General features: G+C 40.7%; 2 protein-coding genes across 2 annotated transcripts in view; both read left to right on the top strand.

The window, feature by feature from the left end:
- Positions 1-22,263, top strand: part of LOC113030056 (polypeptide N-acetylgalactosaminyltransferase 10-like) — a 512,613-nt gene that overhangs the window by 440,455 nt on the left and 49,895 nt on the right. The window lies entirely within an intron of this gene.
- On the top strand, positions 7,043-20,989 carry LOC113030058 (polypeptide N-acetylgalactosaminyltransferase 10-like). The gene is made up of 4 exons (XM_026181118.1): positions 7,043-7,518; positions 8,153-8,269; positions 14,816-14,965; positions 15,707-20,989. The coding sequence occupies exons 1-4, from the start codon at positions 7,324-7,326 to the stop codon at positions 15,869-15,871; spliced, it is 627 nt and encodes a 208-aa protein (XP_026036903.1). The 5' UTR covers positions 7,043-7,323; the 3' UTR covers positions 15,872-20,989.

The raw sequence follows: 22,263 nt of genomic DNA, 5'->3' as shown, positions 1-22,263 counted from the left end.
TCTTTGCTGTTCAGGTTAACTTTGAGCAGGGAGAGTTCTTTTTTTATACTGTGTGTATATATAAAAGAAAAGTTGGAAAGCTATGCTCTTTAGTTGAAACATTTTTTTTATTGAAAGCAGAGGCCAGTGCACAAATTGTCCAGTGAACAAATACAAGGGGTAATGACAAAATAACAAAAACAATATAAAACTCAATAAATGAAAATTGTAGCAGAAACCATTCTCTGAAATCCAACCAGCACTTGAAAGCTTTTTCATTATACCAGCTTTGATTACTCTGGGTTGTAAATTCCTATATATACACCCTCTAACTGTAAACGTGCAACAGTGTCACCTGGTGGTGGTTTGTGAAAAGACATAAAAGCTGTGTCCCCACCAGGTAGAAAAACCTGACAAAAATTGGATTTTTTAAATTTAACAAATTGCGGTACCAAAATAGATGTTTGATCCCTAAAAAAATTAAGAGTTCAAATTATGCCTTAATAATACCTCTATTACGTTTAGAAATGTTGTGTCCCCACGCGTAACCTCCTAGATGGAAGTCCCCACGTGACTGGAAAAACGTGTATGTGTGTGTGTGTGTGTGTGTGAGAGAGATCTACAGAGCTTTTTTTGTATGTCAGCTTGGGGGGAGAAAAGATTGGCATTTTCTTGTTTTGTTTTTTAGTATATTTTTTTTCTCCACATGTCATTATCATGTAAGTCATTTTTAAAATGACTTACATGATAATGACACAAAGCGCTGTCACACACAAACAGCACTTTAAGATTTACCTCTGTTTTGTGGACCTTAGTTATCAGTTCAGCTCTAAAAGCATAAGGTTGGTTAGCACAATTTACAAAGTGCTCTTAAGCTGTTATTTTTTGTTTTGTTTTGTTTACTTTTTATTTGTGATTTTTCTTTTTTTAAACATTGGTGTGAAAAACACTGACCAGTGTTTAATAGACACTGAATAACATCCTTATATAAGTAAATACTTACTGTACATGGCTGGCAAATTTGAGAGTGCCCAGGTCTCATTACTATATATATACATGTTCACTTCCACGGACATGACCCCCTCCAAATGACAGTAACAATCACTGAGCGTATTTTGGATCATTTGTGTTGTCCAGACTCTTCAGTAGGGACTGGGGGAAAAAAACAACAACAACTACAAAGAACTGCTTCTGTATATTTTATAATGGATTAGTGCTAAATTTATGAAGATAAATTTAGAAGTTCTAAATTTATGAGAATGTGTCAGTTGTTTTGGAAAACATAACTTCAAATATATCCTCCAACAAAACATTCAGAGAGATGGAGCTAGATGTTTATTTCTATATATCATATCAAAATAAATCAAGTCAACTCGAGCTCTAGTATGATCAGCAAAATGATGGAAAATTTCATTTAGCAGCACAAGTATAATGTTGTGTGAGGAACACAAATCAATAGATTAGTGCAGGGGTGTCAAACACAGCAAACATAATCACGTAATCAAACAGCCCATTGCATGACTTTGCAAAGTGTGAAAACTGCCAAGGAGGGCATAAATTTGCATTTTTAGCTGTGTTTTTGGCAGTTTCACAGTCGTCTTACTAACAGACATTTCTTATTTAAGATCATATTTGGACTTTATGTACCCCACCATGTAAAATGAGTTTGATAGCGCTGGATTAGAGCTTCGACTATTTCGCAAACATTCGACTTGTGCAAATCCACCCCTCTATCCCTCTGCTCACTGAAGCATAAAGTTCTCCTGCAACATGCAGGAAGACAGCAGACGGCTAACAATTCATAACCCCAAAATGTTAAATGTCACAATGTGACACCATAATATAAAATAACCAATCAAAACAGCAGGAGGTGGAAAAAGTTTAAGATTTTGTGTGGTAAAATTGCTGGGGGGGCGGGGTTGTCAATCTGATGATGTGCTCTGGCTTTGTGGGTAAATAGGGCATAAACTTAAACCACTATTGATTTCCCTTAGGTGGCTAAAATCCATTTTGTTGCTGACTGTGTCGTCAACAGTCCATGACTTTAGTTCCGGTGCCGGTCAATGCTCCCGTCTGCTTGGCAGCTTGACACCACCTGCTGTTGATGACACACTGTTTGTGGCTCTCACTTCAAAGCAACTGAACCAACCCCAACTGAGTAAAAAGAGTTTTCCCAGTAAAAAGCTTATCATTCTAAACATCCACCCTTTTCCCCCCCGCCACTTTTATCAAACTTAGGGTTGCAGGGAGGCCAGAGTCTGTCCCAGCTCCCATAGTGTGCGAGGCGGATACACCCTGGAGCAGTCACCAGTCCATCAGAGTGCCTTAACTGTTTCAGTTTTAATAGTAGAGATCTGCTGCACAAAATCCAGAATGTATATCTAGACATGCAGAACTAACGGACTGAAGAATTCCCTTAACAGGACTCAATAAAGACTTTGGTTTGTGTAAGGATTTAGTCATGGCTCACTAAGAGACACTTCTCCCGTGCTCTAAAAATCTTTTGCCTCAGGAAAGAATTAAACCTTCAAGACTTTTTTTTTTTTTTTTCATTTATGTTGATTTTGTTTTAAGTATCGTGGTGAGAGAAGCATTTCAGCAGGTACAGATAAAGAGAACAAAGGATCTCCAGACATATTTATAGAGTTTTGTGTGCACGTATGTGTGTGCACATCAGGGAATCTCAGCCCCCGCTAAGTCCAGTCGGCACACAGGAAGATAGAACCACTGAACTGCACTTCACCTAGGGAGCACAGAGCTTGAGTTTTGCTGCAGGCGATGAGCTTTGCTACAGGGATTTTATGTGTGCCTGTGTGTGTGTGGCTGGAAGCTTTTCTTCACTACATCTGTACCTCCGAGGGTTGGAGGATTTGTATTTATTCCTTCCTGGGAGGATTGCTGAACTTGTATTCTCATTCCTTTCACCATCCCTGCCTCCAAGGCTGCTACCATCTATACTCCCAGGCATGCGTGCGCACCCCAGAGGCTGACGCCTCAAAGGCTTCAGATGGATGGATTTCGCATTGCTCAGGCTTTTATGTTTGCAACTCAAAGCAGGCTTAAAGAACCTGTGTCAGATGTTGTCTGTGCTGCCATTACTGTCGCTCATTTTGCATCGGATTTCTCTCCTCCTCACCTGTTTTATGCCTCTTAGTCATGAATATTAATGCTCTTATAATGAGACAAAAAGGGTGGGGCTTTTTCTGTGAGCTTATGTCACTACATGTATAATTTAGTGGCCTAAATGTACAATAAATAATGCATTCTTTGTAGCTGATGTCTTACATTTGGGTGTTCTTGTTCATTTTAAGTTGCTCTCATTAGATCTTATAACAATCTCTGTTGAGCGACGGTTCACAGTGGACATTGATGGAGTCCTTTACTCCTCTCTCAGATTCTCAAGACTTCTATTGTCCTGTGCACTTACTCCACCTACACAGAGAAGGGAAACTCTTTTGAGGATCCGAGTGTTCAATGTTGTACCAAGAAGTCCTGGAAGTCTTCTCGGGTGATTCGAGCTCTACTCGCATCTTGACATGTGTAGATTCTACAGTGTCTCTCAAATGATTCACATAATGACCAACATCTTAAGATATGGTAGGTCAGGAAATCTCAGTGCCTTGCAACCAGCACCATATGACAAATTTGACATGAAATTGACGACACCGCTACTGTCGTGCACGACCCGTTGAAAACAGCAGCTAACATCTTGATTTTTATAACCTGGCAGGTTGTGCCAACGGTGCGTTTGCCGAGTGCACAATCGTGCCGTGCACAATCGTGCCATGCACCTATCGTTCAGGCGAATAACGTAATGGATGTGGTTGTGCAATGATATTACCAGCACCACATGAAGCAACCAACACAACTCCGCTAGCAGTTAAATATCTGGAACTCTGTCGGCTTATAAAAACTAAAGAAGCATCTTGTTTGCCCAAACAACCTACATGGATATATTCTGTTTATTTGTTTTGTTTATGTAGCTTGCAGTAAGTCCATATTCTATTTTTTTTTCTCCTTGGTTTTCTATCAGTATCTGATGGTTTAAAAAAAAAAAAATTGTTTTTCCTCATGATTTTAGCAATTATTTTTTCAAGATGTGATCTTGTAAAAAGACATTAAATCAGACCTTTACGTGTTTCACTTTTTCAGAAGGGCTTCTTGTTTCGTAATCCTTATTTTTTATTCTCCAGGACTTCCTTGCACTAAGAGTAGCTCTTAGTGATGAAATACCAAGAAAAGTCTTAAAATTACCACTTTTTCTAAGAATTTCACCTTAAGGTTGGGGTTATCGAAATGGTTATTCCCAAGGCATATTAGCCCTTAAATCTGGTTGGAGTGGTGACTTTGACCTTTGGGTTTCTTTAGGGGAGGAGAAAAGGTGGAGCCACTGGAGTGCATCAAAAGAAGATGCCCCCCCTCTGAGTAAAGAGGAAGAATGAATGCAGTTGGCATTTGGGTTTTTCTTTCCTGATAATTCATCTTTTCAATCTTTAGTGAATAATGTCATCAGTATATAAATATAAAATAAAAACAAGTTGAATTGACAAAGCAGTAATACTTAAGTGTGGATTCACAACATCAACTCACATTATGCATATTGCTCCTTTTCTTCTGTTAAAGCCAAGCCAGTCTCACAGCTGATTTCAGATTTTCTTATTTCATAAAGCTACAAAGAATGTTTCAGATCCATGTGTAATGTCATTAGAGACCTAATTAGGCGTAACAGCTTCCCAACACCAAGTATATAGAAAAAAAGAAAAGAAACAGACAGTTTTTCATCCTTTATAAAGGCACCTTGTAAATTAGCACATAATTCAGTTCAGTGTTATATCTGCTTTCGTGACTAGAGACAAGGTACTTTTTTCATCTCTCGCCTCCCGGGGCACAATGACAGGTCCTGTATGATGACTGGCCTCCTTTCTACTGAGCGGCTTTGATCATTTTGTCATGTCAAATCAATCAAAACTTCAAGGGTGGCAGGATGTACAAATGATGGCTTTGTTTGTTGCAGTGAAGACACGATGCCCAGAAAGGCAGGAATTTAGCTAACAGGCCAGCTAACTGTAAGACATTAAAGCAGATTTTATTTATTTATATATTTATTACAAATATTTTCAGACAGCAAAAGCAGAAAAAAAAAGGCATAGGGGAGAATATTAAATGTGCTGCACAGCGTGACAAAACTAACACAGAATCTCAGATAGCTGTTCTGCAGATTACGAGTCTGGAATTAATCTAAAGGGAATTTCACCACTTTGATGATCAAACTGGTGGTTGGTTAGGGAATAGACGCAAGTACAATTGGTCCAGTTTCTCATTAGATGACTTTGAAAAACTGAAACTTCACAAATATTTAAATTTCTAACATATTTCATGACTTTTTATCAATGCATTTATCATAAAGAAAATTCATTAGATTTCTTCACCTATTTGCAGCTTTTGTGAAATCTTTCATGGCTCTTTTATGGAACAAAATATATTATTGATTTACATATGGTAAGATGGTAAATATATTAGAGGGTTACCTGCACAAACAAAGCCTGGAATATCCATTAGTAACCAACTAGTAGCCACAAAGGAATGTAATGTGCATGTGGACACTTGTTGCAGCCAATAGCCCAAATTGTAATACACTGAAACAGCCACGTTATTAAGAAAAAAGAGGAAATATTGGCTATAAAGGCTTTAAAGACAAAAACAACTTTCTCTACCTGAAAGTTGTTGTAAAGTTAACTTGGGCGTCTTTGAAGTAAAACTCTTAGTCTCCCACAACATTTTGATGAGATGTGATGCAGGAAAATGCTCCATTTTGTTGATGTTGGACCTCCGCCTTTGATACTGTGAACCATCATGTTCTGCTAGATAGGCTAAGACACTGGCTGGGTATATCAGGGTCTGCTTTGGAGTGGTTTGAATCTTATTTGCATGAACGATCCTTTTCTGTGGCTACCTCTGAGTACAGTTTCTCTTCTACTTTTCTTGCCTATGGTGTGCCACAAGGTTCTGTTTTGGGGCCTTTATTGTTTTTGTTGTATTTACTTCCTCTTCAGCACTTATTGAGCACTTTTAAGGACATTTCTTATCACTGCTATGCAGATGATATTCATTTATATATCTCCTTTAAGCCCAAGATGTTTCCATGCTACAGATTTTGCATAAGTGCCTAGACTCCATTAGAGGTTGGATGGCTGAAAACTTCGTTCAACTAAATGAGGGGAAGACTGAAGTCCTTGTTTGTGCTCCTAAAGGATTTGCATCTAGTGTTATGGAAAACTTGGGTCCACTTGCTACATTTGCCAAACCTTCTATCAGGAACCTCGGTGTAACTTTTGACTTTTGAATTATAAATTGTCATTCATGCATTTGTTTCATCTCGTCTGGATTATTGTAATTCTTTGTTTGCTTGTTTATATAAAGCCTCTTTGGAGCATCTGTAAGTTGTTCAGAAAGCTGCTGCAAGTCCTCCAAGTACTCCCATGTCACACCCCTGCTGATTCAGCTGCACTGGCTCCCTAATAAATTCAGAATCCACTTCAAGGTTTTGACCTTGACATTCGAGGCTCTGCGTGGACAAGCACCAACATATATCAGGGAACCTTTACATCCATACATTCCCAGCAGGTCCCTGAGGTCATGTGATTAGGGCTTGCTGGTTGTCCAACACACGAGGCTGAAAACTAAAGGCAACAGAGCTTTTGTAACTGTGGCCCCTAGACTGTGGAACTCTCTCCCTTTGAGCCTGAGATATGTGGATTCGGTGGTCTCTTTTAAAAACAGCTAAAAACGTATCTTTTTAAACTTGCCTTTGGTTGATTTTTGTTTTTATGTTTTAGCTTCTGTGAAGCACTTTGTTTTGGGTTTTTTTTTTCTTGAAAGGTGCTATATATGTTTTTATTATTATTTTTTTTTACTTTTAACTGCATTTCCTGCATTACTTGATTGTCAACCAAAGAGGCTGCTGTCTGATGAGCCAATTCAGGCACTACATACACAAATCACTGCTGTCAGTCAGTTTGTGACAGCTTAGCAAATTGGGGTATTTGTTGGTCCAGTTCGTGCAGAACTTGATCATGTAGTTGTGTAAGAAGCAGAATTTGAAAGAAGAATTTACTGCATATACAAAGAACTAACCTGATGGTAGCAAAGTTATTCTGTGAGCCTCGGCTTTTGCCAATAAATGAACCAACAACATTTTTATAAATATAGTCATTTATTTGATTGGTGTGAAAACTTGATGTCTGTTGTTCTGACAGTTAACAGTGTGAAATGTGGTCTGTAACTGTAGAGTTAACTGAGAAACCATTCTGATCTCAGAACCTGAAGCGAGTAGCAGAAGTGTGGATGGACGAGTACGCCGAGTACATCTACCAGCGCAGGCCTGAGTACCGCCACCTGTCGGCAGGAGACATGACTGTGCAGAAGGAGCTGAGGAACCGGCTCAACTGCAAGAACTTCAAGTGGTTCATGAGTGAGGTGGCCTGGGATCTGCCCAAGCACTACCCACCTGTGGAGCCTCCTGCTGCTGCATGGGGAGAGGTACAGTTGCTCTTATCCTCTAATTAAAGGCAGCCTAATTGAAAGATGGAACTAGAGCTACCAAGAAATGTGTGTTAGAAAGTCATGACAGTGAGTACTTTGAATATGTAATGTGAAGCTATTTTTTTCTCAGCTTCATGTAGTTTAGTTTTAAAATGCCACTTTGTGTGCCAGAGGTTCAGTCTAAAGATAGTTGGTCTTGTTACTGGTGTCTTAAGCAAATTCTTCCTTTTCTCCTTTGGTATGGCAGGCCAAAAGATAAGAGTAATTACCAGCGGTTTCCTCTAAAATAACTCAAGAAGCTGTCAGAAATTCTCTCCATTTGGCTCTAATATTCCTATCTGTCTGTCATACCAGACTGCTGTCTGGAGCTGTGCATGTCTGGAGCAGTGCATGAATTTAATTAGAGCTTAATTGCAGTGTTCTTGCCTCCTGAAATAACCCAAACTAATGGTGTAATACTACTTGAAGCTGCCTGATGATTTTTTTTTTGCATTATATTCTTTGTGATTTTGGTAGTTAAGAAAACCTCTGATCTCTGTTGAAGATGTACAACTCTTATTGCCTGAATAACGTCTTTCTGCCGTCTTTCATGCTTATGTGACTCTGCTCTTATGTGTGTTTTTTGGTGAAGATCCGTAACGTGGGTAGCAGCATGTGTATGGAGAGTAAACATTTTGTGTCGGGGAGTCCTATCCGCCTGGAGAGTTGTGTGAAGGGACAAGGCGATGTGAGCTGGAGACATGGACAGGTACGAAAAAGTCACTGAAGTCAGTTATTAATCAGTGTAGCTTGAATGGAGCCTGATTAAGGTCATGTTATTAGTTCACCTTTAACGTCTAATTATTACTCATTTAACCCAAGTTCTTCTGTATACAGGGAGAGTGGTGAGAAAGAAGTCAACCTGTGTGCTCACAGTAAGCACGCCTAACACGGTCCCATTGATACAATCACTGTAGGCGGCAATAAAGAAAACCTGCAAATCCAGAGAATTAATGCGCTGACATTGTCCAGATCATAACAAAATGTGCATCTTCATTAAATTAAAATCTCAAAATAGAATCCAGACATATCCTGAGGGGAAGCGTAAGCTGCAGCGTAACTGTATTAGGCAAACTCAGCACAGCATCATCGCTGCCTGTGCTGCTCGCGTTGGTAACCTGGAGTGTGTCTGCCATGTTGTCAGATCTTTCTACTGACCAAGCTGAACTTGCAGTACAAAGCTCAAAAAATGTGGCCTTTGCGTACAGATTTATAGGCGTCAACATGGTTTGACTTTTTAAAGACAAGCCCAAGTGGCCGGTGGAGAAACTGCAGGTTTTGCCAATCCGTGAGTCCCAGAGGATGTTATGATTCCAAGGATTTTGCAACAGAAACGGCCTTTTTGTTTTTTGTTGTTTTTCTTTATATTTTTCAAATTTCCCACGTGTGGGACTAATAAAGGTTATCTTATCTTATCTTTTTCTATTTCCATGGGAGTTTTGGTTCATCCATCATAATGTTTTTTTTTCTTTCGTGTTTTTGTTCAGGTTTTTTTGTTTTGTTTTGTTTTCATCAAAGACTTGCGTTCTACTTTATTTTACTTTTTTTCTTGTGGACCTGCCCTTAAATATTTGAAACCCTTGCACACACAGTTCCCTTTTTATTTTTAAAGCCTGTTTTTGAAACTTTTAACTGCCTCCTTTTTCATACATTAATTCAACATTAGGCATGCAGAAACCATACTTTGATCTTCTTTTGATACCCGGGCCAAAAGTCGTTATTTTAGAAGTTTTTAATAGTTTAATTTTCCCCATATAATTTTAATAGTTGATGTAATTGCACCCTTGATTTCATCAGGATCCTGGCACGCTTTATTAAAAGAAGTTGCTCTTTAATTTTGTCAGTGATGTGTTTCACTCTCCGCCCCGTACTTACTCAGAAGATTCATTATACTGTGGTCAGATTTCCCAGCATTCCCTGCATTGGGAGTTTTCTGTTAGCTTCGATAGTGTGGGCCAGTCCTTACATTGCTGAAGGTGGCAGGTGTACAGGTAGGAGTGATTTATTATAACGGCTATTTTCTTGCTGTGTCATCAGGCTGTCCAGGATGTAATAAGCATTATAGCGATCACCTATACTCCACAATGTAGATTTAAAAAGAAATCTAAAGGAAAGCGTAGTCTGGTGGTCCACAAATGTGCCTTTCAACTACAAAGTTGAGCGATTTTAGGTTTTTCCTAAGGGCACATTTATGAAATCGCTTAAGTAATTGGATTTTGTCAGCTAACGAGACATAAATGTCAAAAAAATAGTGCCCGCATAGATGGAAAAGCTTCTTCATTATCTCTGCATTGTTCTAAAAGGACTCTGCACTCACACTTCACAGCGTAGATCTTAAAGCACAGCTCATAATACAAACTTAATGGATTGAATGTCCCCTTTTGTTTCCACAGCCAAAATACTGCGCCTCACAGCTCTGACAGTTTAATTGCTTTAATCTGAAGATGCATTGTAGTTTAATTTGTGTCACAGTCTCAATCTGTATTCAGAGCCAGCACGAAATGCATTCGCTGCAGCTCACAGGTGGCCTCTCTGGCAGCTGTCCTTGTCGGGGCTTTTCGATCCTGTACAGGAGGAGTGGAGCAAATCATTCAGACAGTGTTTGGGAGCCAGAGGGGCGACAGTCACCTGGACACAGATGGAGATTAAAAGTTTAATTTTGTATGTTTGGTTTTAAGTAAGAGCGAATTAGACTTTTTTTTTTTTTTTTTTTTTTTTGGTCTGGATATGTCTGGAATCCAGAAATACTTCTACATTTACCAAATCAAAATGAGTCATTTGCTGGTTTTAATGAAACTAAATGCAAAAATCTAATATGAGTTGTTAGCTGAGACGTTTCAATTCATTGAACATATCAAGATTTATCATAATCGTTGATTTCACGGCTAAGGCAGCTTTGATATCAGCAGATTATGATATCAATCATTCTGATGAACTCATCGACATGTAGACAAATGGATAAGGATCATAAGAAGCTGCGTTAATCCATCACTGTCACAGAAAACAAACTAAGGGTCAAGAAAAAGAACAATTGATACAGCACACGTTGGTCTTTGTTTTTTAGGTTTAGAACCATGAATAAAAACTGTATGTAATTATGGATATACTCTGTATTCATAGATATAAGATAAATACAAAATTATTGAATCAAAAATAAAGCAGTTTTTACCAGAAGTCCCAACCGATTCTTATTCTTCACCGTCAGGTTGCCAAACCAGGCAGCGATACAAAAGAACATCACAGATTCAATAAAACTTCTATAAAACAAAGACAACATCTCAGATGAGACATTAAAAGATCTCGTTTTCCTTAAAAAGAAAAGTCTTTGTTGAACTTTTTTAGTAGTGGCATCAGTATGAGATTGAAAACACAGTTTATGGTCAAGTACCACACCTAGATATTTATAACTCTCAACTATCCCAGCTTTAATGATAATATGTGATGAGCTATCAGAGGACTTCCTAAAATCAATAATCATAGTTTTTTCCCCTCCTTTAGTTTAGTTTTAGACACATTAAGTGAAAAGAAGGACTCATCACACCAATTTACAAAATCATCTACAACCTGTCCATGGCCTGACTCGTCCCCCACTAGAAGACTGACGATCACTGTGTCGTCAGCAAACTTCAGGATGTATCTGTTCGTGAAATTACTGCGACACTCATTTGTGTACAGAATGAACAGAAATGAGTGTCGGCTATCAAATAAAACACAGTAAAATTCAGCAGTATTTTAAAAATTATTACTAATTTTCCCAATGACCTAAAGGCTACTCTAATAATAAAGTAGTAAAGTGTTGTTCTCATTTCAAGTAAAATAAGGCTTCTCCTTAAAAATAATAAGAGCTTGTCTTCAAATAGTGTTTAATTTAAAATAATGAACAGGTTTAGTTGGGGTTTCCCCTTTTCTTCATTGTTCTGAACTAAATTTTCTTTAAGCCTCCTTTCCCCGCCACCTGTTTCTCCTCTTCAGACTTCTGCAGCTCGTCCTCTGTTTCCTGTTTTCACGTGTGCTCTGAATAAAAGATTTGATTGACTGCTTAGAGAGTTACAAAGCCCGCAGTTGGGTCTGTGTTTCCTTTGTACATATACGTGACTATAGTAAAGACAAAGGAAAAGGCTGCACACATTAAAATAACCTTTGCAGAGAAAGATGGAAACAGTCTGTCAAAATCTAGTAATATGTCTGCGTCTGTGAAGAATGACGGGGAATCATAATAACAAAAGGTACACTATTGCTCATCTGTCAAAAACATGATACCTTGCTTAAGCACCTTCTATGACACCAGCAGTCCAGAGAGGAGGGTTTTGTAGCGATTTGATTATATTGTGGTCATAGACTGAACCTGACTCTTCTTTTACAAAACTGTGGTCTTCTTTCAGACCACATGCACTAAAATGCACCCAGTGTAGTGTATTATATTAGGACATTTTTCTGCATGCAGACATGTTTATGGGCTGGTTGACATGAGGACAAAGGATAAACATTTTCAGTAAACGGTTAAAAAAATATCTGCTGTGTACATAACTCTTTCATTTGGTTAGTATATATAACACCCAGCACGCCCCTGCGGGCGGTTTATCCTTCAAGCTCGGGTCCTCTACCAGAGGCCTGGGAGCTTGAGGGTCCTGCGCAGTATCTTAGCTGTTCCCAGGACTGCGCTCTTCTGGACAGAGATCTCCGATGTTATTCCCGGGATCTGCTGGAGCCACTCGCCTATCTTGGGAGTCACCGCACCTAGTGCTCCGATTACCACGGGGACCACCGTTACCTTCACCCTCCACATCCTCTCGAGCTCTTCTCTGAGCCCTTGGTATTTCTCCAGCTTCTCGTGTTCCTTCTTCCTGATATTGCTGTCATTCGGAACCGCTACATCGATCACTACGGCCGTCTTCTTCTGTTTGTCTACCACCACTATGTCCGGTTGGTTAGCCACCACCATTTTGTCCGTCTGTATCTGGAAGTCCCACAGGATCTTAGCTCGGTCATTCTCCACCACCCTTGGGGGCATCTCCCATTTTGACCTCGGGACTTGTAGGTTATACTCGGCACAGATGTTCCTGTACACTATGCCGGCCACTTGGTTATGGCGTTCCATGTATGCCTTGCCTGCTAGCATCTTGCACCCTGCTGTTATGTGCTGGATTGTCTCTGGGGCATCTTTACACAGCCTGCACCTGGGGTCTTGCCTGGTGTGATAGACCCCAGCCTCTATGGATCTTGTACTCAGAGCTTGTTCTTGTGCTGCCATGATTAGTGCCTCTGTGCTGTCTTTCAGTCCAGCTTTGTCCAGCCACTGGTAGGATTTCTGGATATCAGCCACCTCCTCTATCTGCCGGTGGTACATACCGTGCAGGGGCCTGTCCTTCCATGATGGTTCCTCGTCTCCCTCCTCTTTCTTGGGTTTCTGCTGCCTGAGGTATTCACTGAGCACTCGGTCAGTTGGGGCCATCTTCCCAATGTATTCTTGGATGTTCCTTGTCTCATCCTGGACTGTGGTGCTGGCACTCACCAGTCCCCGGCCCCCTTCCTTCCGCTTAGCGTACAGCCTCAGGGTGCTGGACTTGGGGTGAAACCCTCCATGCATGGTCAGGAGCTTTCTTGTCTTTATGTCAGTGGCTTCTATCTCCTCCTTTGGCCAGCCTATTACCCCAGCAGGGTACCTGATCACGGGCAGGGCGTATGTGTTGATGGCCCGGATCTTGTTCTTACCATTCAGCTGACTCCTCAGGACTTGCCTGACCCTCTGCAGGTACTTGGTGGTTGCAGCCTTTCTAGCGGCCTCTTCATGGTTCCCATTTGCCTGCGGGATCCCCAAGTACTTGTAACTGTCCTCTATGTCTGCAATGTTGCCTTCTGGTAGTTCAATCCCCTCAGTTCTGACTACCTTCCCTCTCTTTGTTACCATCCGACTACACTTCTCCAGTCCGAACGACATTCCAGTGTCATTGCTGTATAGCCTGGTAGTGTGGATCAGTGAATCGATGTCTCGTTCACTCTTGGCATACAGCTTGATGTCATCCATGTACAGGAGGTGGCTGACAACTGCTCCGTTCCGTAGTCTGTATCCGTAGCCAGTCTTGTTAATGATCTCACTGAGGGGGTTCAGGCCTATGCAGAACAGCAGTGGGGACAGAGCATCTCCTTGGTAGATCCCACACTTGATGGTAACTTGTGCTATGGGCTTGGAGTTGGCCTCTAGTGTTGTACGCCACATCCCCATTGAGTTCCTGATGAAGGCTCTTAGGGTCCCATTGATCTTGTACACACACACATATATATATATATATATATATATATATATATATATATATATATATATATATATATATATATATATACATACACACACATACATACAAAATGCAGTGCGAGTTGAAAAAATCTGCCTATTTAAAAGCTGCTCCCTTTTCACAAACGGGCACCACAGCAGGTAACTCCACGTGTTGGATTTGGCAGAGTCTTACACCAGATGCGTTTCCTGACATTTGTGTCTCCGGCTGGAATTGAACCAGCTACCTTTCGGTCATCAGTCAGATGTGTTACCCTCACTGGATATGGGGGAAAAATGGTGACTAAAGTGTAGTGAACTCTCCTGTCAGTGCTGCACTGCTTCCAGTACGGCTGCTATTTTTAGATTGCTCCCTGAAAGTCTGATTCACACTGAATGGACACAGACTGGCATTTGTATCGCACTTTTCTTCTCTTACTGACCATTCAGAGCACTTTGCACTGCAAGCCAATTTCACCCATAGCACTTCACACCTACAGCCAATCAGAGAATCACAAATTAACCTAACATGCATGTTGTTGGGTTTTGGGAGGAAGCCAGAGTAACCAGGAGAGAGGAGAACACAGGTTTCATACAGAAAACTCCAGAAACCGAGGTGTTCAAGTCTCCTCCTGTATAAAACAGGTCAGAAGTTCCCATCAATAATCAAAGGCCACAACTATGATAAACTTTTAGATTTTTATAAAATTCAATTCTGAACTCTACAGAAGCAAAACAGCACAAAGGAGCAAAAGCAGCTTAATAGGAAAGTGAAAGTTTCTTACAGTAGGTTATAAAAACGATTTCTCCCACATTGATATTTTAACCCTGTATCGCTCTTTTCAAAAGTTCTGACCTACAAAACAAACGATTCATTTCAAGTCCCCTGCAAGTCCCTTCACCCTGTGCTGAGAATTTTTCATGTCGCGTAAAGATCATCGCACTTCAAAAAAGGAAAAAATCATTACGTTATATCTCCTGCAGGTGTTTACGTTTGGCTGGAGAGAGGACATTCGGGTGGGCGACCCCATGCACACGAAAAAAGTTTGCTTCGATGCCATTTCCCACAACAGCCCCGTCACCCTGTACGACTGCCACGGCATGAAAGGCAACCAGCTGTGGCGCTACAGAAAGGTATGACAGAGATGAAGCGGAGATCAGAGTCGGAGCCTTCGGCGTGGTTATGTGTAATGTTTGTGTGGTGAGCTCTTTCTCTGAGCCTTTTTGTTTTCCTCTTACAGTACAAAACAGCAAAATTGCAAATGTAATTGCTTCAGAATGAATGACTTCAAGAATGCTTAATCAGTTCCCAAAGCTTTGCACTTTTTAACCGAATCTACGGGGCTCATTATGTTGTTGTGCTTTTATGCTCGGCTATTACAAAGGGCCACGTTTCTATTTTTGTAACCATTGTGGGATTTAATGTAGCCACAAAGAAACATGCTGGCAGCAGTAAACAACACAAGTTGAAAGCGTTACTTGCAAACATTGGTTTAAAGTGGACCTGTTATACCCATTCCCAGCTCTGTATATTCATTATTTGATTCTATTAGAATATCTTTGCATGAGTTACTGTTTAACATGAGCTGAGTTTTAGTGCAGTCTTTATCCTCCACCACAAACAAGCCATTATAGTTCCTGTCCTCCACCCTTAACCCAAGATTATTCTCATTGGCCGTCCCTCACAAACAGAAGGTTTGAACAGTCGAGATATCCCCTCTCGCTGACATAAAACAGACGAGACATGAAAATGTTGAGCATTTAGAGCAATAGCTGTCAGGGAGTCATTGTTTCAAACACTGTCCATGTTTCAAATGAGCTTCCAAAGAGTTTCTCTTTGACGCAGCCCGTCATCTCCCTTGTTTCTCCCTCCAGGATAAGAGTCTGTATCACCCCGTCAGCAACAGCTGTATCGACAGCAGCCTGAACGAGCGGCGTGTCTTCATGAACACGTGTGACCCGTCCTCGCCCACTCAGCAGTGGCTATTTGAGAAAACCAACGCCACCGTGCTGGAGCACTTCAATCAGGGCGCCAAGTGAAGTCCTGCAGCATCCACGAGGAAGGACTCACGCAGAAGTGGAGCTGCTGCTGCTGCTATTGCGAACTGGGGTATTTCCCATTTACCTCGCAATGAGGTGACAGCTGTTTCTCTTTGGGGTGCTGGGAGTGAGGCAGGACGGCACGCAGAGGGGGTTAGTTAAACGCATTAGTGTGAGGGAAGATTGGGTTTGAGTTTGATTGATGGGATTTGTGTAAAAGTTACTCTGTGAGAGATGGGTGTGTTCTGTCGGGGTGCTGCTGTGGCAGTAGGTCTGTCTCACTTCCTGATTTTTATTTAATTTTTTTATCGTCTGCCATTCCTCTTTATTTCTTTTGCCCGTTTCAAATCTCCCTCTCTTCCCCTGTACTGTTTCCTCTCTGGGGGTTTGTTGTTTGCAGTTCTCTCTCCCTCTCTTTCTGTCCATCTACCTTTTATCCTCCAATCTCTCCTCCCTCGTTTCTCTCCCGGTCTGCCACTGCCTGCATGTCCGTCTCTATCTGCCTGCATGACTGCACCTTTACCCACCTTTTTCATTCTCTCTCTCAAATATCCTTATGTCTCTCCAGCTCTGACAACCTCCCTGGGGGTAGATGAAGGGGGGGAGGGGCTCTTGCTGAGCCAAAGTCGTACTGACACCTGGGTGAAGCCAGGCAGAACCACTCTGAAAATCACCTGGTGAAGTGATTCTCCTTTACAACCTTCTGTTCCCTCCCTCATCCTTCCCCTCATGTGTGTAACTCCTGGTCTGCGGGCAGAGCTGCATTGAATGTAGTAGGTGAAAGTTGACAAAGACGGTCCAAGGAGATAAGACCTTTTGCACGTGCCTCACTTATTTGTTCCTTATTCTCTGCTTTCCTGTCTGTATTTATTGATTAGTCCTTCACAGATTTGTCACTGTGCCACGTTCTTCTTATATTCCTCAGAGGCGAGCGCTATCCGATGCCAGGGTATGTGCAGGCTGACTCCTGCTGGGTAATGGTGCAGTCAGACTAGATTTTGCTTTCTTCATAGAGGTCCTGCATCTCTTAAAATAGCCAATAAGAATGCAGGCTGTCTGAGGCCTACGCAGAGATAAAAGCGACAATGGCAAACAGAAGATCCAAGGTAAGGTCATCGCACTGCAACAAGGCTCCAACAAGTGCTTCCTGTGAGATCTCACCCTGGAGTGGGTCCATTTATTTGAGAATGCTTTGAGAAAAGCTCCTCAAAGCAGTGACCACTAAATCAGGAGGTATTTGTTCAGAATTTAGTTTTAAGGTTGCGTGGTTACTGCGGTTTGTTAGCTAAATAGCCGTGCTACTTCGCATCACTACGACGACTCCTCATTATTCATACTACATCTCATAGGATTTGCAGTATACAAGCAAGTGTGCTTTTTTGGCACTACGCACACAGCAAGATGTTTAAAGTTTGGGGCTCATTTGCCTGCTACATTCAACAGTGTGTACTTTGTTGGGGCTGTACCAAAAGCAAATGGAGAAAACAATATGCAATTATTATAATAATAATAATTATAATATGCACTGTAAGTTTTCCCAAGCCAAACTTCTGTCTGACTGCACCACGAGAGCTTCTTTGTCATTATTGTGGTGACAGTGGGAGTGGGAGTAGCTGTCACACCTCTTTGAGTTTCTCCTTTGCTTTCTGTGCGCTATTTGCCGCTTTCCACTCAGTCACTAAAGCAACCCGGTCACAGACGGCCAAGCAAGGGGTCTCGTCAAGGTGCGGAGCAGCAGGCAGCACCACAAATAGACCCCTGCGCGCCCGGATGGCTGGCCGTGTGACTGACAGGCCAGCTGATTCTCAGCAGGGCTGCCTGATTGGCCGGCCACCATGCTGACACATCACTTTAGAGTACAGTGTGAGTGGGAGTAGAGACCAAAAGGGGAAATTATCCAGGATAGCCTCGCCAAGGTAGCGCTGGGATTGAGACTAACGTGTGTGTGTGTGTGTGTGTGTGTGTGTGTGTGTGTGTGTGTGTGAGTGTGTGAGTGTGTGAGTGTGAGAGGGGGGTTTAAAATGCATTAAGCACTTATGGAATGATAAACTTGAATGAAATCTTAGTGCCTTGTTAGAAGAGGACTAGATGTTGCTGTGTGTATTTGCAGAAAATGTGTGTGGCCTGAAATGTCCAGATGAAAATAGGGAACAATTCCTCAATTCAGGAAGTGACTTTGCTTGGATTTTTTTTATGCTGTAAAAGACTCCTCAAGTCTTTGAACTGATCATGAATTGACTTCTGGTGCAGGACCTTGAACGCACCACTGGCTTTGTGAACACACGTGTAACTGCTGGCTGTGAATAGAGCTAAAAAGACTGTTTTTTGTTGTTTTCCCAGCATATTTGCTCCTGCTGTCAAAAGTAAACCACAACCCTAAGAAGACCTTTTGTTGTATTGAAATCATGATATGATGCTGTGTTGTTTTCCCACTTGTTCAATCCAGAATATTATAATGAGAGAGGAAATTGCTGTCTTTGTTTACCAGTGTCGCCATCCGCCTTTATAAATCCTTTTCTTCATTCTGTTTTTAATCAAATGTGCTTTCATCCTTTCTTTGATCCTGTGGTTTAGCTGATGGTGATTTTGCTTGAATCCCTGTTTGACACTATGTTTTGGGATGTTCTGGTCTGTCGCCTGCGCACATTCTCTAATCCCATTTTGTGAAGCAGAACAATGTTCAGTGTGTGCCATTTTAATCATCAGATCCAGGTATTGGGCTCTGGAAGATATTAACATGCAGTAGTAGACCAAAAGAAATGGTAATATTCACTATATATCACAATATTTCAGTATTTAAGTCAGATATTAGAAAATGTTGTGGAAAAATATATATTGAGCTCCTTGTTGTGTGCAGATTAAAACCTTTTCCAACACAAATGCAAAACGGATTTTATCACAATCAGTGCAAACAATGATTTGTTGTTTCCAATTCTGTCTTATCACATAAATTGTTCACACAAATGCTAACCAAGAACCCATATTTAGATAGCAGAGCTGGTAGATTTGCAATGAGATTATTGAGAGGTGAAGATAAATAACTATCACAAGTGTTTTCTAACCTGTTCGACTGTTAAGTTGTTAAAACCTGATCTACTTTTCAAAAAACCCTTCTTGAGTTACAGTAAATGGTTCATTTACCAGCATGTAACTGTTATTTATTAGCAGCAGGAGCGTACTAAATGTAAACCTTTTTGTTGTACACTGTACACTGTCAAATTGTTAAAAGATGACTTAGAATTATTGTTTCAGACCACCGAGTAAGATTACCAGCAGATGATCCAACAGGAACAATTTGTTATCCACTGTATATCCAGATATGATTTCTTTGAATTTCTTTTCTTTGACATCATACTAGAATTGATAATGGGCTGGGCTGTTGCTGGGATTGTTTGTTTGTTTGTTTTTTCTAAAGAATTGTCAATACGAACACTCTTTGTGGAAGTTTTATAGAAGGTGGGTACATAAGGCAACATTTTTGGTTCAAATGAGACTGTCGAAGTACTAAAAGTTACTTTATAGTTCTCTCTGAGAAAGTGTACTATTCTTTAATATTTCATCTTGTTTTTCTTCTCTCACATTTATCCTGCAGAACGAACAGTTTATTGCATCTGTTTTTCCTTGAGTCTGCCAAGCCCAACTGTCACATAAATCTTGGATAAAAAGAAGAAGATTATCATCATTACAGACTTTTGGCTGTGTTGTATAGAATTAGTAAGAAAAGTGTTTTAGGTAGCTGATGTGTTAGCTTGTGCTTTTTCAAAGATGTTTTAGGCATGAAGAGCTGTAGCAGGGCCAGAAAATCCCTTATTCCAATAAAACATCAGGGGCAGCAGGATCAAATGCAGTAGGACGAGCTGATTTTAGAGAAAATGTAGAACTTAGCTGTCAAATAGAACGCCATGATTAGTCAACTGGAAGGCCAGTGTTTAAACAGGTATCTGACAGTTTATTGACAGTAAATCATGATATAATTTGACCTGGAACGTGCTAAAATGCTTTATAGAATAGCCAAAGTCCTATTTTTAAGTAACAAAATATAAAATACAAAATTACAGCAAAAGTCTTATTTAGATGTCCTAATCTTCCCTGCAGAGTAATCTTCATGTTCCCCTTGCCTCAGCTGCGCAGAAAAGAAGCAGAGGTCATTGCTGGTATTTAGAGTTGAGTCTTTTGGGTCTCACAACCAGAATCGTCATTAACATGACTTTTTTTTTTTTTTTCCCTTCAGGAAAATGTTTGGTAAAGCCCCAGTCACACAGGCCTGGATCCACCATGATTGAGATGTTGGTGCTATCACTAATAAATCTGAGGTTAAAATAACATTATCAGTATAACAAATTAAGCTATCTCACTACAGTCTAAACTCAGCTCTCTGTCCCTGTTGTTGAAAGAATAATCCCAAGCTTGGCATGTTTGCCTCGAGGGCAGGAAGACGAGGAGCACCTTTTGTGAATTTTTTTTTGACAGTTTAGTGAGTCGTCACAAAATGATGGGAACTGCATTCTGCAGATAGGATGATAGCACTGATAATCAGCTGTTCTGCAGGAAAGGATGGGGGAGGAAACGAGATGATGCCAAAATTGCGTTCATGCTCTTCATCTTTACTGTGTTTTGTACAAAGTGCATTAAATTAAAAATGAACTTAAATGGATCTGTGTCTCTGGGGAAATTTCACAGGATGTTGCCAACTGTATCCCTTCAATTATGTTTAATTGAATAAGCTTTTAAAAGTTTGGGGTTTTTTTCAATCAGAGTAATATGTACCTTTCCATTGCACATGTAAAGTTTGTTTTATTACATCAAAGGATAACTTGGGTCGAAGACTTTCAGGCACTGCTTTATTTCAGCTTTTATCCACTGTGGTAAAGTATTTAAGTAAAGAAAAACTTCCTTGCAGACACTAGGGATACGAATTTAGCAAATCGATTTCACTAGCACTTAACATAGATCGGTTCTCATTGGCACCGTTTTTAGAGTCGACACCATCACTAAGAAACATATCAAAGGAAAGGAATTGAACTACTGGGAACTGTTCCCTACAAGACCCGATCCTCAATTCCTGTCCCTAGCTGGCACCCATATAATGGTATAAACCACAGTTCAAGTACACAAACACTTCAAAATGTAATACTTTTCCACAGCTGCTGGGATAGAGCAATCGTAAATGTGCTGAAACGTTTTATAACGTTAAGATCCAAATGCATTTTTACGTTTTTTTTTCCCACCTTCACATGTTCAGTCGAAAGTCTGTTGGGCAGAATAATCGTAATTTACAGGAGCAAATGTTTTTAATGTCAGTGGCCAACGTGGCCCATCACACAATGTTGTGTAGGTGTGTGAGCTTTGATGTGTAGGGAAGTGTACATTTTGTATCTCAAAAATATCCAATATTTTTTTTCTACTGACATTGCAACTGTAAAGGTGTATTTAGGTATTTAACAAACTGTACAATTAAACTGAATTGTATGATATTTTTTTCTGAAAATTGTAAAATAAAAAGGTTTCTATATTTGGATGAACGTCTGTCTGTGCTTCTGGGACTTAATTTTTTAAAAAAAAATTCTCCATAGTTGAATAAATAGTTATCATCAAATCAGTTATCACACACAAATGAAGTTATCATCAAATCAAGTCCTTTTATATAGTTTTATAATGGGGGGGACTTATACTAGAAGCCTCTCGCCTCTAACCACCTCTTTAAGCCGGGAGTGTCACTGCGATCCTGCACCCAGGGCACTTGGGGCTTGGTCCAATCTCTTGGGTTGGGGTGACGATGTCTCCCCCCCGCATCGTCCTGACTCCCCCTTGCTGTAGCATGCATCTTTTTTACCCCCCCCCCCCCCCCCCCCCCCCTTTCCTAACATCCAATCCATATAGCTTTCTCAGTTTTGCCCTCAGATGAGACGAAGACATTCTCAGTCTGTGTGAGGCAGTGACCAATCAGCGTCAGAGATGACAGAGCACCAGGTGGGCGAAAAGGCTGCTCATTCTAGTTGCGATCGTCTTCCCTAAATAACTTCAGCGTAAACGTCTGGTGCTCACAGCTTTCTAATTTCCTCCCCTTGTCACTTCTTGTTGTAGGTTCTGTATGGCTTTAATAGTTTCTCTGACTGATGGTGCAAAAACACACTTTCCACATGCGCTAATCCCATAATCATTTCCCCCAGCAACCCGCTAACTCTGATAGCTTTCAGGTTTCAGTGATTTATCCGTGGCTGGAGTGATATTGCTTTTGCAAGTTGGCCCATTTCTCCCAGAGTCTCCTGGGATGTGTCGTAACTCAAAACTTTTCATGTTGGCTGAGAAGGACTGAGAACGTTCTGGTTTGGTAAGAACACTTATAGTGTCCGTGTTATGGGAGCTTTCATGTAATTGCACAGTCACAACAC

This window comes from Astatotilapia calliptera, chromosome 10 (assembly GCF_900246225.1).
Source record: "Astatotilapia calliptera chromosome 10, fAstCal1.2, whole genome shotgun sequence".
NCBI classification, from domain to species: Eukaryota; Metazoa; Chordata; class Actinopteri; order Cichliformes; family Cichlidae; genus Astatotilapia; species Astatotilapia calliptera.
Note: the sequence above shows the minus strand (reverse complement) of the source record. Positions and strands in the feature narration are given on the sequence as shown.